At 42.9% G+C, this 14,613-nt stretch overlaps 1 protein-coding gene across 7 annotated transcripts in view; it reads left to right on the forward strand.

Moving 5' to 3' along the window:
• The window catches only part of SCMH1 (Scm polycomb group protein homolog 1), a 251,226-nt gene extending 237,012 nt beyond the window's left edge, over window positions 1-14,214 (forward strand). For all 7 annotated transcript variants that reach the window (XM_075853392.1, XM_075853394.1, XM_075853393.1 and 4 more), the window contains one exon: window positions 13,675-14,214. In XM_075853392.1, the coding sequence (XP_075709507.1) occupies window positions 13,675-13,800 (126 nt within the window). In that variant the 3' untranslated portion in view covers window positions 13,801-14,214. The remainder of the gene's footprint in view (window positions 1-13,674) is intronic.
• The last annotated feature ends 399 nt before the right edge of the window (window positions 14,215-14,613 follow it).

Below are 14,613 nucleotides of genomic sequence, written 5' to 3' on the forward strand. Positions count from 1 at the left end.
GACAGCATCACACAATCTGTGATCCTGTCTCATGGGCCCCCTAAGCCTGCAACATCGAAGGCTTAGGGGTTGTGCAGTCCCTAAACATTGATGGCCTATCCTCAGGATAGGCCATCAATAGCTGATGTGTCGGGGTCCGTCTCCCGTCACCCGCAAATCAGCTGTTTTGAAGGGGCCGCAGCACTCGTACGAGAGCTGCTTCCCCTTCATTTCACTACTCGCTCACACTGAATCGCCGACACCGATTCACAGTGTGACCGGAATGAAGGGGAGCAGGTCTCGTACGAGTTCTGCGGCCCCTTCAAAACAGCTGATTGGCGGGTCCCGGGAGTCAGACCCCGCCAGTCAGGGCTAATCTTACCTTCCTCTTCGGCCGCGGCGGTAGTTCTGTCGTCTCGATGCTGTGCACGGCGCATAGCGCTGTGACGTCATGCGCTGCGCACAGCGCTTGACGTCAGGACCTCCGCTGCGATCCGGAACCAGGAAGGTACGTACAGTCTGTTACTATAGTAACAGGGGCCCGCGGCCCGAGTTACTATAGTAACTTTTTATTGATGTGGTGCGGGGGGGCTGTGGGGCCCCTGGCTTCGGGGCCCGGTCGCAATTGCGACCCCTATAGCTACGCCAGTGAGATCTCTCTATTCTCTATTCTATTCAGATCTCTCTATATTCTGCATTCCAGACAGATCTCTCTAGTTCTGGCATTGCAGAATATTGTTTTTCATAGGCATACAGTGTAAAGTTTTCAATACAATTCAAGTATGTCACGTGTGAGCGCAGCCTTAGTCAAACCGCACATTATTCTTTTATACCTCTTAGGCTAATGCCAACCCAAATAGAAAAATCACAACCATATATTGAAGAAAATACAAAACATTCTTTATTGATGAGCCATAAAATATACAAACATAAGTTAAAAACAGGACAAAAACCAGAGCCTTCACAGAAATGAATGGAGTAAGAAAAACTGAGCAGTGAATGGTCAAGGTCCGTCAGGAGAACTACAGGTATAATAAGGCTAGTCAGCACATACTAGTCCTTCTCAATGAATTAGAATATCATCAAAAAGTTAATTTATTTCAGTAATTCAATTCAAAAAGTGAAACTCATATATTATATAGATTCTTTACACACAGAGTGATATATTTCCAGCATTTTTTCTTTTAATGTTGAAGATTATGGCTAACAGTTAATGAAAACCCAAAATTTTGTGTCTCAGAAAATGTTAATATTATATAAGCCCAATTTCAAAAATTATTTCTTTTTTTTTTTTTAAACTCGTTTTATTAAAGATTAACAGTACATTGACTTTTCAATATCAAAAATATTACATCATATCCATAATATTGAGTACAGATTTCAAATTTTGCAACAGATATTAGGTATAGTAATCAGAACAACATCAGGCAGCATATGCTACACAAGGTTATATACAGATAGTAGTAAAATATAGAAATAACCATATCTCTCAACAGGTAGCACCCTATGTTAACAGGTCATCTCTGATATCAACATATCTATGTGGAGTAAATTGTGTAAGTGGCGAGTCACACCATTGACCCCATACTTTGGTAAATTTCTCCACACATCCTCTATGCCTATAAACCAATCTAGCATACGAGAGCATGGAATTGACTAAGGATATCCACTGAGAAAGTGTAGGAGGCCCATCCATCTGGGAGCTACGGATTTGCGAGCCATAAACAGAACCTCCCTCAGAAATATTCTAGTATGACTAGACCATAGATCCTCAGATATAATCCTAAATAAGCATAATAGAGCTGTAGCAGAAATCGGAAATTGAAGAACACCATTAAGCAGCGCTATGACATCTTACCAGAACGATTGAATCCATAGACATACCCATATCATATGCCAGAAATCCAACCCAGGAGCTCCACATCTGTGGCACCCAGTAGTAGGGCATCTACCCATTTTATGGAGCCTAACTGGTGTAAATTTAACTTTGATGTATAACGAATAGCTGTGTCATTCTGTTATTAGCAGCTGGGGATACCAATAATTGTGATAATATATCATTCCATATCTCAGGATCTATTTCAGGTATTAGGGTATGTTCACATGCTTAACAAAAAAACGTCTGAAAAATACGGAGATGATTTCAGAGAAAACAGCCTCGATTTTCAGGCGTTTTTGAAGCTGAGAATGAAATTTGGAGCTTCTTTTGAGGCTTCTTTTCAGATGTATTTTGAGGCGTTTTTTGAGGCGTTTTTCATAGTGTTTAAGGCTGGGTTCACACGACCTATTTTCAGACGTAAACGAGGCGTTTTATGCCTCGTTTTACGTCTGAAAATAGGGCTCCAATACGTCGGCAAACATCTGCCCATTCATTTGAATGGGTTTGCCGACGTATTGTGCAGACCTGTAATTTACGCGTCGTCGTTTGACAGCTGTCAAACGACGATGTGTAAATTGACTGCCTCGGCAAAGAAGTGCAGGACACTTCTTTGCCACATAATTTGAGCTGTTTTTCATTGAACTCAATGAAGCACAGCTCAAGATTTACGAGCGTCTCAGACGGCTCGCAAAATGCGAGGAGGAGCATTTACATGTGAAACGAGGCAGCTGTTTTCTCCTGAAAACAGTCTGCCTTTTCACACGTAAATGACAGCTAGCGTGTGCACATACCCTAATGGAAAATCAGCTCCAAAAAACGCCTCAAGAAGTGACATGCTACTTCTTTTTACGGAGCATCTTTTTACGCTCCATTTTTTGACAGCGAAGCGTAAAATAAAGGCTCGTGGTAACAGAACATCGTAATTCCCATTGAAAGCAATGGGCAGATGTTTGTAGGTGTATTAGGGGCGTTTTTTCAGGCGTAATTCGAGGCGTAAAACGCCTCCATTACGTCTGAAAAGAGGTCGTGTGAACATACCCTAAGTGTTTTCCATTTAGCCTCTACTACCAACGGAGCAGCCGCCAATTTGGATTGAATGAGGAAGGAGTAGATAGCCGAAATTAATCCTCTAGGACCTTGTGATTTGAAAACTCCAATGAGGGGAAAATTAGAGATAATCCTTCCTGTTTGAGGATATTGAGATTGGAGGGCGTGTCTAATCTGCAAAAAGTTATAGAAGGCATCCCTGGGAATATCAAAATCTGACTGCATTTGCGCAAATGTCTTCACGTTACCATCTGTATACAAATCCCCAACACATTTCACCCCGTGTCCAATCCAGAATTGTGGATCTAAGGAGGCCGTCATGTGCACCAGAGAGGGGTTATGCCACAAAGATTGTTCAGCAACATTACCATTGAATGAGAGCAATTTTTTTGTAGCATGCCACACCTGCGCAGCTATTCTATGTAGTGGTAGTAACTTGCTCTGAAAGTGAGGCATACCTTCCAGAATAGGCCACAAGTTGGGCATATCCAAATAAAAAGCAAGATGATGTTCTCTGTTAGGTAGGATATCTAAACTGACCCACGTGTTCAGATAGCACAATTGGCCCGACAAATAATATAGGTAGAAATCTGGGAGTGATGTACCACCTCTGTAGTGAAGTCAATTTGAGTTTTGACCCATTTGAGCCCCAAACAAAGGAAGATAAGACAGCATGTAGGTTTTTAAAGAATGTTAACGGTATAGGTACTGCTATGTGTTCCAACATATAAAGACATTTAGGGGGGATAATCAGCTTTATCAAGTTGATTCGTCCGGCAGCTGCCAAAGGTAGCGTGCTCCATATTTTAAACTGGTATTTTACATAGTCCAATAAAGGATAAATATTATTACGCATATCTGAACCAGGGACCTTACTCATCACAATACCCAAATATTTAAAACTCGACACTACTTTAAGTCCACTTTCTACTGGAGCCCAGCTCAAGTCCTGCAATGGCAAAAAAAAGGATTTATTCCAGTTTATGTATAATCCAGAAAATCTCAGAATCTATCTATGAGGTCTATCGCAGCTGGCAAGTTATCCTTAGGTCTAGACATGAAAAGAATCATGTTGTCAGCATACAAGCCAATTCTGTCTTCTCTACCACCAAATTGTATCCCATGATATGTCTGATGTCGTATAAACAGAGCTAATGGTTCAATGGCTATTGCAAACAATAGGGGTGACAAAGGGCAACCCTGTCTTGTACCCCGTGCCAATTGAAAATATGGGGATAGTAGTCATTTTACCAGAATTTGGGCCCTGGGAGATTAATATATCGTGGAAATCCAGCGTATGAACATGGGACTGAAGCCAAATCGGTGCAATATTACTAATAAATAAGGCCATTAGACTCATGCCTTAGCTGAGTCTAACGAGGCCATGGCCCAGTCGGTCCGTAGTGCTAAGCCAACTTGCATCACTATTTGTGCCCTGCGTATATTCTCTGATGTTGATTTCCCAGGCATAAATCCTGACTGATCAGGGTGTATAATGTTCAATATTACAGCATTTAATCTATTTGCCAATACCTTAGTAAGGACTTTATAGTCACTATTTAAAAGTGAAATAGGCCTATATGATCCGCAGTCCAAAGGGTCTTTATCTGGTTTTAGCAAAATTACAATAGTGGCATCATTTAGTGATTCAAGTAGTGAGCCCTGAGTGTGTGAATATAGAAACATTGAATGTAAAATGGGAGCCAATATTTCGGAGTATTTACAATAAACCTCGGCAGGTATTCCATCCGGGCCTGGCGATTTGCCTTTTGCGATGTCCTGAAGTGCACGCGCAACCTCATCTGGTGCAATGTCGGCCCCAAGTGATAATCTATCAGACTCTGACAGAGTAGGAAAGGTGACACCATCCAAGTATTCATGAAGTTCTGACATATCATATTGCACCCTAGAGGTGTATAGGTCTCTATAATATTGTGCAAACCTGTCAGCAATTCCTACATTATCCATAAGAATACCCCCATCGAGACCCTTAATTTTCAGGATAGGAGACTGGGAGTTTTGACGAACTATATAAGCCAAGAGTTTACTTGATTGGTTGCCTAATTCAAACTTGTTAGTTTAATAAAAAATTGTTTGCGATTAGCCCGTTCCTGTAAGAGCAGCAGATATTGTCTCCCAGAATCCAGCCAATTTTGTCTATTAACATCTGAGGGATCTGCAACATAAACCGCTTCCAAATCAGAGCATTTCCCAGCTAATTCATCCTCCACCTTAGAAGCAGAATTAAATACGAAATAGAGGATTTAAGGCAACCCCATAGATATGCTTTAGTAGTGTCCCACATAACACCCACATTATCGAAATCCTGATGAACTTGCAGAAACACTTGTAACTGATCAGGAATCCTATCATTCGCACCAATTACCGTCAACCAAAATGGATGTATCTTCCATCCCCATGGTCTAGGAAGATCCGGAAGATGGAAACTAGCCAAAACAGGGGAATGATCATACACTCCTCTAGGTTTGTACGCAATCTAAGTTGACATACCTATTAATAAATCATAACCATACATGTAATCTTTACGGGACAGCGAATTATGTCCCAATGAGGATCTCGAATACGCTCTAGCAGTGGGAAATCGAAACCGATATATGTCTGTCCACCCTAGCTCCGATATCAAAAGGTTAAGGTGTGTATCTGGTGTATTTAGAGAGACCGTCAATTGGGTATGCCTAAGCCTGTCCATGGCACTATCCATAGTCATGTTAAAGTACATACATAGCAATTTAGCGCCAGGACACGCCGCCGAGAAATTAACCGCTTGGTGTATTAAAGATAATGATGGCGGTAGAGGAATATAGAGCCCCATAAGAACATATGGGACGTTATTTATGAACGTATGTATGAATATAAATCGCCCGTCAGCATCTATCTGAACAGTGTGTACCTCCCACCTAAGGGATTTGTGTATAAGTATAGACACTCGGCGGGAGTAGGATGAATAACTGGAGTGGCTAGACCATTGAACCCAGGGTCTACTCAACACACGCATTTTATCAGGAGTCAAATGTGTTTCCTGTATAAACAGGATATGTGGGGAATACTTTCTAACCTGTGCAAAAACCATAGCTCTTTTCCTAGCAGAGCCCAAACCCCTGACATTCCATGACATAACCGTAATCATAGCCATTTGACATGTAACATATATGCTTCATAGAAGAAGCAGTTCCGAGTATACATAAATCTGTACTGAAAACAAAACCAGCAGAGTTGTACAAGGCAAAAAACATGAAACCTCAAGGTTCTTTGAGGCAAAATTAGAACACATGTACCATATAACATACAAGTACATCGTCCGGCAAAGCAAGAAAACACGAACGATGACAATGTACTCCCTTTGCCATGGTGGCCAAACATATACGGGGGAAGAGCCCATGTGTCAGTACATGAAATTAATACCTATTAGCTAGTAAAATTAGATTGGAAAAGGAATGTATGATGGTTATCTTAACGACAATACCAAGGCCGACAGTTAAAGTATAAAATATATATCAGTTTGGCAGCCTAGCGTCTATTTTGCGAATAAGTATGACAAGTTCAAGGATACAAGTAAATAAAAAAAAGCAAATGGAGTCCTTCAGCCCTCTCCCGGTCAGTAACATGTCAGCCCATGTAGTAGTAGCACAAGATTTGCTATAAAGTCTCAGTTCCGAGATGTTGGTCGCTGGCGGCTCACCCAGTCATCAGCGTCTTTCGGGGTCACAAAAACTAATGAGCGATCTCCATCCACAATACGAAGCCTTGCAGGATAGGCCATAGAATACGGGATTTGTAGATCTCTAAGCCGTCTCTTCACCAACATGAAAGTAGCTCGTCTTTTCTGCAGTTCAGCGCTGAAGTCAGGTAATATGGATACTGGGGCACCATTAAATCTGATATCCTGGTTTTTGCGGAGATCAAATCCCGGTCATTACTATTCAGTAAGTGTGCCAGCATAGGTCTGGGGGGTGCCCCCGGTGGTAGGAGTCGAGCAGGTACTCTGTGAGCTCTCTCTACCGTGAAAGCAGCAGAGAACACTGCATCTGGAAACAGCTCATGCAGCCATTTGACAATAAAGTCTATAGAATTCTAACCTTCGGCCTTTTCAGGCAACCCCAAAACCCTAATGTTGTTTCGGCGCAGCCGATTTTCTAAGTCATCAGACTTTTGCTTCCATAATTCAGCGGCCTCTTCTAAGGCAGACAGGGCCCTGGGCACAGGGTCAATCCGGTCTTCCAGTCCAGAAATACGTTCTTCAGCCTGGGACATGCGTTCTCTCATAGCATGCATATCCTGTCTAATCTAGCCTATGTCGATTTTAACCTCCAGCTTACCTGTAAGTAAGGTTTTACAGGATGAGATCGCCAACAACTGTTTATCCGTGACATCCTTCAGGGTAAGTTCAGGATCTGCTGAGGAGGAAGTCCCAGCGGCAGCTGGTCTATCCATCCCCCGTGTGCGCTGAGGCATTGGCGAGCTCCCGCCATCTTGTGCATCACCTCGAGCAAACTCCTGCAGTTTCTCAGCCACAGATTGACCATGTGTGGGACCTATTACCCTCTCCTCGTGCTCTAAGATGTCTCCAAACCGTCCGGAGGTACTTTTAGATAGGTAGGATGTCGGCAGGATTAATAAAACATGGGATCAGTATGGAGCTAGTCTCATGTGGCGCGCCAAGCCATGCCCCCTCAAAAATGATTTTTAATACCGACATGTTGGCCTTCTGAAAAGTATGTACAGTATATGCACTCAATACTTGGTCGGGGCTCCTTTTGCATGAATTACTGCATCGAGGCGGCGTGGCATGGAGGTGATCAGCCCGGGGCACTGCTGAGGTGTTATGGAAGCCCAGGTTGCTTTGATAGCGGCCTTCAGCTCTTCTGCATTGTTGGGTCTGGTGTCTCTCATCTTCCTCTTGACAATACCCTATAGATTCTCTATGGGGTTTAGGTCATGTGAGTTTGCCGGCCAATCAAGCACAGTGACACTGCGGTTATTAAACCAGGTATTGGTACTTTTGGCAGTGTGGGCAGGTGCAAAGTCCTGCTGGAAAATGAAATCAGCATCTCCATAAAGCTGGTCAGCAGAGGGAAGCATGAAGTGCTGTAAAATGTCCTGGTAGACAGCTGCGCTGACTCTGATATAACACAGTGGACCAACACCAGCAGATGACATGGCTCCCCAAACCATCACTGACTGTGGAAGCTTCACACTGGACCGCAAGCAACTTGTATTGATGTCTCTCCACTCTTCCTCCAGACTCTGGGACCTTGATTTCCAAATGAAATGCAAAACTTACTTTTATCTGAAAACAGGACTGTTATATCAAGTCCAGAGTCAACGCAGCGTCTACCAGGAAATTTTAGAGCACTTCATGCTTCCCTCTGCTGACAAGCTTTATGGAGATGCGGATTTCATTTTCCAGCAGGACTTGGCACCTGCCCACAATACGAAAAGTACCAATACCTGGTTTAATAACCACAGTATCCCTGTGCTTGATTGGCCAGCAAACTCGCCTGACCTAAACCCCATAGAGAATCTATGGGGTATTGTCAAGAGGAAGATGAAAGACACCAGACCCAACAATGCAGACGAGCTGAAGGCCACTATCATACAAACTGGGCTTCCATAACACCTCAGCAGTGCCACAGGCTGATCGCCTCCATGCCACGCCACATTGATGCAGTAATTCATGCAAAAGGAGCCCCGACCAAGTATTGAGTGCATATGCTGTACATACTTTTTAGTTGCCCTACATTTCGGTATTAAAAATCATTTTTGAAATTGGGCTTATAGAATATACTAATTTTCTGAGACACAAAATTTTGGGTTTTCATTAAGGCTGGATTCACACGAGGTCATTACGTCCGTAATTGACGGACGTATTTCGGCCGCAAGTCCCGGACACTGTGCAGGGTGCCGGGCTCCTAGCATCATACTTATGTACGACGCTAGGAGTCCCTGCCTCGCTGCCGGACAACTGTCCCGTACTGAAAACATGTTTTCAGTACGGGACAGTTGTCCGGCAGCGAGGCAGGGACTCCTAGCGTCGTACATAACTATGATGCTAGGAGCCCGGCTCCCTACACCGTGTTCGGTCCGGGACTTGCGGCCGAAATACGTCCGTCAATTACAGACGTAATGACCTCGTGTGAATCCAGCCTGTTAGCCATAATCATCAACATTAAAAGAAAAAAATGCTGGAAATATATCACTCTGTGTGTAATGAATCCCGGACCGAACACTGTGCAGGGTGCCGGGCTCCTAGCATCATACTTATGTACGAAGCTAGGAGTCCCTGCCTCGCTGCCGGACAACTGTCCCGTACTGAAAACATGTTTTCAGTACGGGACAGTTGTCCGGCAGCGAGGCAGGGACTCCTAGCGTCGTACAATAATCACAACTCCGGGAAAAAAAAAATCATACTTGCCTAGAACGCCCTCCTCCTTCCTGCAGTCCGGCCTCCTGGGATGACGTTTTATCCCATGTGACCGCTGCAGCAAATCACAGGCTGCAGCGTCACATGGCCTGCAGCGTCATCGTATGAGGCCGGAGCGGACATCAAGGGAGGGGGTAAGTAGGAGCGCTTTTTTACGCTGTAGAAATTCAGTCCAAAAAACCACACCACTATGTGGTGCGATTTTTCAGATGGGAGGTGCTGCGGGTTCCAGGTTGGATATGCTGCATGATTTTTACACAGCGTATCCAACTCGTTGGAACCCGGCCTTAGGGCTTGTTTTTTTGCAGGACCAGTAGTTTTAATTGGCACCATTTTGGGAAACAACTTTTTGATTCAATTTTTTGGGAGGCAGAATAAATGAAAAATATTATTTTATCATATTTCTTTTACGGTGTTCACCATGCAGGATAAATAATACGTTTGTTTTATAGTACGGGACGTTGCTCTTAAAGTCAATATCAATTATGTGTAATTAATTATTATTTTTGTAATATTTTTTGAGACAGAGCATTTTGTAATGAATAACGTATTTTTAGATATTGTATATTTTTTTTAACATTTTATGTAACTTTTGTTTTTCCATTATGTTTTCATCCCACTAAATGACGTATTCATGCAATCGCCATGGTTTTGTTTTTGGTTAATTACAATCTATGGTTCCATGCACACGACCGTATTTTTCATTAGTAAATACAGTCTAATTATGGACAGTATTTAAGGACCCATTTATTTCTATTGGCCACGGTTTTTTACTATTTTACTGATGGGTGTCCGTGCTGAAAAAATTATAGGACATGTCATATTCTTTTCCGTAATTATGGCACGGACTCTCTCATAGAAGCCTAAAGGAGCTTTCATAAATAGACAGCAACGGATGGGCATCCATAAACCGTCCGTATTTATGGAAGCGTTGCTAGGCAACATGTTTTGTTTTTTTACGGATCAAATACAGATGCAATAGGGACCGCATCTGTAAATAAGAATGAATTACGGATGCCTACGGATCCGTATTTATGGACAGTTTTTACTGATACATGAAAAAACAGTCATGTGCATGGAGCCTAAGCAGATCTGTTTTGATTAAAATGTAGCTAAACGTTTGACAAGCTTCTGACATGTCATAGTGACGTGTCAGACGTTTGGATTGGTGGGGGTCCCATCACTGAGACCCTCCACCAATCGCTAGAACAAAGCAGCTGAAGCGCTCGTGTGAGCGCTCAGCCGCTTCGTGTCTGTTCAGCTTTTTCCAGAAAGCCGATGTATCGGAGTACGGGCTCATAGACTTTCTATTGAGTCCGTACACCGATAAATTTAATTCTGGAAAAAGCCAAAAAGACACTAAGCGGATGAGTGCTCACACGAGCGCTTCAGCTGCTTTGTTCTAGCGATTGGTGGAGGTCTCAGTGCTCGGACCCTCACCAATACAAACTTCTGACCTGTCACTATGACAAGTCAGAAGTTTGTCAAACGTTTAGCTACACTTTAACATAATATATCTTTATAGGCATCAGAGGTCTGTTTTTATTGTACAAATCTCCAAATCCCCTGCTTCCCTTCCCACTGCCATAGAGGTAAATGATAACATTCTTGCAGCCCACTGTTGCCACTTGGGGGAAGTCACTGCATACAGAATTATACAGCTACAAAGATGAACCAGTCTTTAGTAAGCTCCTTAGCCCCTACCCCATCCTTTAGTGACTGCATCATTTAACTTCATGGCTTAGTGAAGGGAAATTGATGATGTAGAGTATCCGCAAACCAGAGCTCCGACCCCTGTAAAGATTATTTATTTCAACAGTGCTAACCAATGAGCCACCATATAGTGTAATAAGTCAGCACAAACATTTTTAGATGAAATACAATCTACACAAGGTATACTTCTTAATGGTAAATATCATTTTCTTTTCATCAGCCCAGATTTCCTGCATGCTGCTGTTTTTGGACAATATAAATGCTAGAAAATCTGTACTTAAGGCCTTATTCACACGAACGTGTCAGTTTTGCGCGCGTAAAAAACGAGTTTTTCTTGCTTTGCAGTTCCATTTGACATCCGTATATAGTGCCTGTCAGCGGTTTTTACGCATGTATGTCACGCGTTTTTTACGTCAGCAAAATAAACTGAAGGTGTTTTTCTTTTTCTCATAATTTCTTTAGCAACTGTTGCGTGAATCACTCACAGCACACATATGACGTACGTGTGCTGTCCGTGATTTTCACGCACCTATTGACTTCAATGGGTGCGTGATGCGCATAAACGCACAACTATAGGACATGCAGTGGTTTCACGCCGCAGTCGCACGCTGCATGAAAAACACTGAATGGCCCCATTGAATTGCATAGGTCCGTGTGTCGTCCGTGTTTTTTAACGCGCGTAACACGGACGTGAGATACGCTTGTGTGAATAAGGCCTAAAGAGAACCTTGTACCTGCCCATACGTGTGCAGCATGTAATAGGCAGGGCTTCACAAACACTCTCTCACTTTAAAAATAATAATAATTCTAGCCTCCTCCGTTATTTACATATCGGTGCCGTTATATTTGGCGCCCGATATGTAACTAACCCCCTGAACTGTCAATGAGGCTTAAATGGCATGGGGGTGTGTTACTTATCGCTGTGACACTGTCCAATCAGCTACGGACAGTGTCACAGCGGCTTGTGCTGTGTGATCTCTCCCGCGAGATCAGTCTTGTCATCCTTGTCTACCGAGAGATGAAGAGTGAGAGCGTGCGCACAGCTCCGATGCCGCTGCCAACGATACTCCCGCCGCCACGGAACATAAGAATTCACATTCTTCTTCTATTCCGCGGCGTGTGTGTGTGTGTGTGTGTGTGTGTGTGTGTGTGTGTGTGTGTGTGTGTGTGTGTGTGTGTGTGTGTGTGTGTGTGTGTGTGTGTGTGTGTGTGTGTGTGTGTGTGTGTGTGTGTGTGTGTGTGTGTGTGTGTGTGTGTACATGCTCTCCTCTCCATCTCTTGACAGATAGTGAAGCAAACACTGTGATCTCGCGAGAGAGAGATCATACAGTACAAGCCGCTGTGACACTGTCCGTATCTGATTGGACAGTGTCACAGCGATAAGATACACGCCCCCATGCCATTTACACAACTCATTAACAGTTCAGGGGCTCATTTACATATCGGGCGCCAAATATAACAGCACCAGTATCTAAATAACAGGAGGATAGAGAAAAAGAATAAGGGTATGTTCACACGGCCTATTTTCGGGCCGTAAACGCCCGAAAAACGGCTGAAAATTCGGAAGCAGAACGCCTCCAAACATGTGCCCATTGATTTCAATGGGAAAACAGCGTTCTGTTCCGACTGAGCGTTTTTCGCAGCGTTTTATACGCGTAAAAAAACAGCCGCGAATAAGTGCATGTCACTTCTTGGGACGTTTTTGGAGCCGTTTTTCATTGATAAACAGCTCCAATAACGTCCGGAAAATACGCCGCGAAAAATGCGAGTTGCTACAAAAACGTCTGAAAATCAGAAGCTGTTTTCGCCTGAAAACAGCTCCGTGTTTTCAGACGTATTTTGCTAAGCCGTGTGAAAATACCCTAAGTGTGCATGTGTTATATGCTAGTTGTATGTGTGAGTTGTTGGATCTTATGAATACTCAACAATCTACATAGAAATACTTCATCACTGTACCTCTTTAGCCCCATTCACATCCACTGTTAGGGTATGTTCACACGACCAAGTTTCAGACGTAATTCGGGTGTTTTACGCCCCGAATTACGTCTGAAAAACGGCTCCATTACCCCGACAAACATCTGCCCATTACTTTCAATGGGTTTGCCGATGTACTGTGCCGACGACCTGTCATTTTAATCGTCGCTGTCAAAAGACGGCGTGTAAAATTACAGCCTCATCAAAGAAGTGCAGGACACTTCTTGGGACGTTTTTGGAGCAGTTTTTCATTGACTAGCGAAACAAGCTCCAAATACGGCCGTAAAAAACACAGCAAAAATCTCGAGTGGCTTAAAAAACCCCTTGAAAAAAATCCCTTGAAAACAGCTCCGTATTTTGAGACGTTTTTACTCACTGCGTGTGAACATACCCTTAAAGTGACAAGGTTTGTGCAGCCCTGCCTATTACACTCTGCACTCAGCTGCACACGTATGGGCAGGTGAAAGGTTCTCTTTAATGTTTGGTTATATAATTTTTATTTTGTCTGCTTTTCTGCCTCCATATTACATTTTTCATATAGAGCAATAATAAAAATAAATATTACAGACGTATGTAATATAATATACTTAATATATTATGCCACTGTTTTATCATGTTTTTTTTTTTTTTGTTCCTACAGGAAATTGACGGGAAAGCCTTACTCCTGCTGAGAAGTGATGTCATGATGAAATACATGGGTCTGAAGTTGGGTCCTGCTCTAAAACTGTCTCACCACATAGATAAACTGAAGCAGGGGAAGTTCTGACCAAGACATTTTGTCCAGCTGTCACAGACCCTTTAATTGTTCATGCATTGGACTCCATGGCTGTCTCAGCGCCGTTGCAAAAAAAAAAAAAAAAGTCACAATGAGAGGAACTTGACTCCGAGCCCTGAAGACCCCATTCTGGGGGGTTTTGTATGTTGTTGGCATCTAAAGCGTTCCTATGGGAAGTTCCTCCAATCTGTGAACTTGTCCTTGATATTTCACATTAATGGGAGAGGGAAGATGAAGGCATTACATATTGATTGGGCTGTAGGTTATCCTGCTCCCTGATGTACTTTGAATTAATCCAAACAATACTTTTCTTATCTTATATAGCACTGGCAGTGCACACAGCGCTGCACCTTGTAGAATAAAAGAGGCACAATGAATTATTGGCCACAAAAGCTTGCAATCTGATGACTGGTTGGCGTTACTTGGAATCTGCTTTACATAATCATTCACAAGGGCAATATACAATAGGTGGCTTCCAATTTCTAATACTAGAATTATATTAATAATAAATTCAGCAGCCTTGCCCAGGCTTTGCTCATAAATACATTTCTGTTGTAATTTGCATCTCTTGGTAAGAAGAAAACGACAAAATATCTGTCTTTCGTGAAAACCACCTATGTAGATTTAAAGAGAAGTTCCACTTTCGCAACAAATGTCTTTAATTTTCCCAATGCATCCTAAATGAAGCAACTTTGCAAATAGTCAAACATTTCCTATCGTTCTGTGTCTGCAGCTCCCATAGAGACCTATGTGTCGCTATGGATACAGACTACAAACCCTATGTAGTCTGATCCTGCAGTCATA

Source organism: Rhinoderma darwinii, chromosome 2 (assembly GCF_050947455.1).
Source record: "Rhinoderma darwinii isolate aRhiDar2 chromosome 2, aRhiDar2.hap1, whole genome shotgun sequence".
Taxonomy (NCBI): Eukaryota; Metazoa; Chordata; class Amphibia; order Anura; family Rhinodermatidae; genus Rhinoderma; species Rhinoderma darwinii.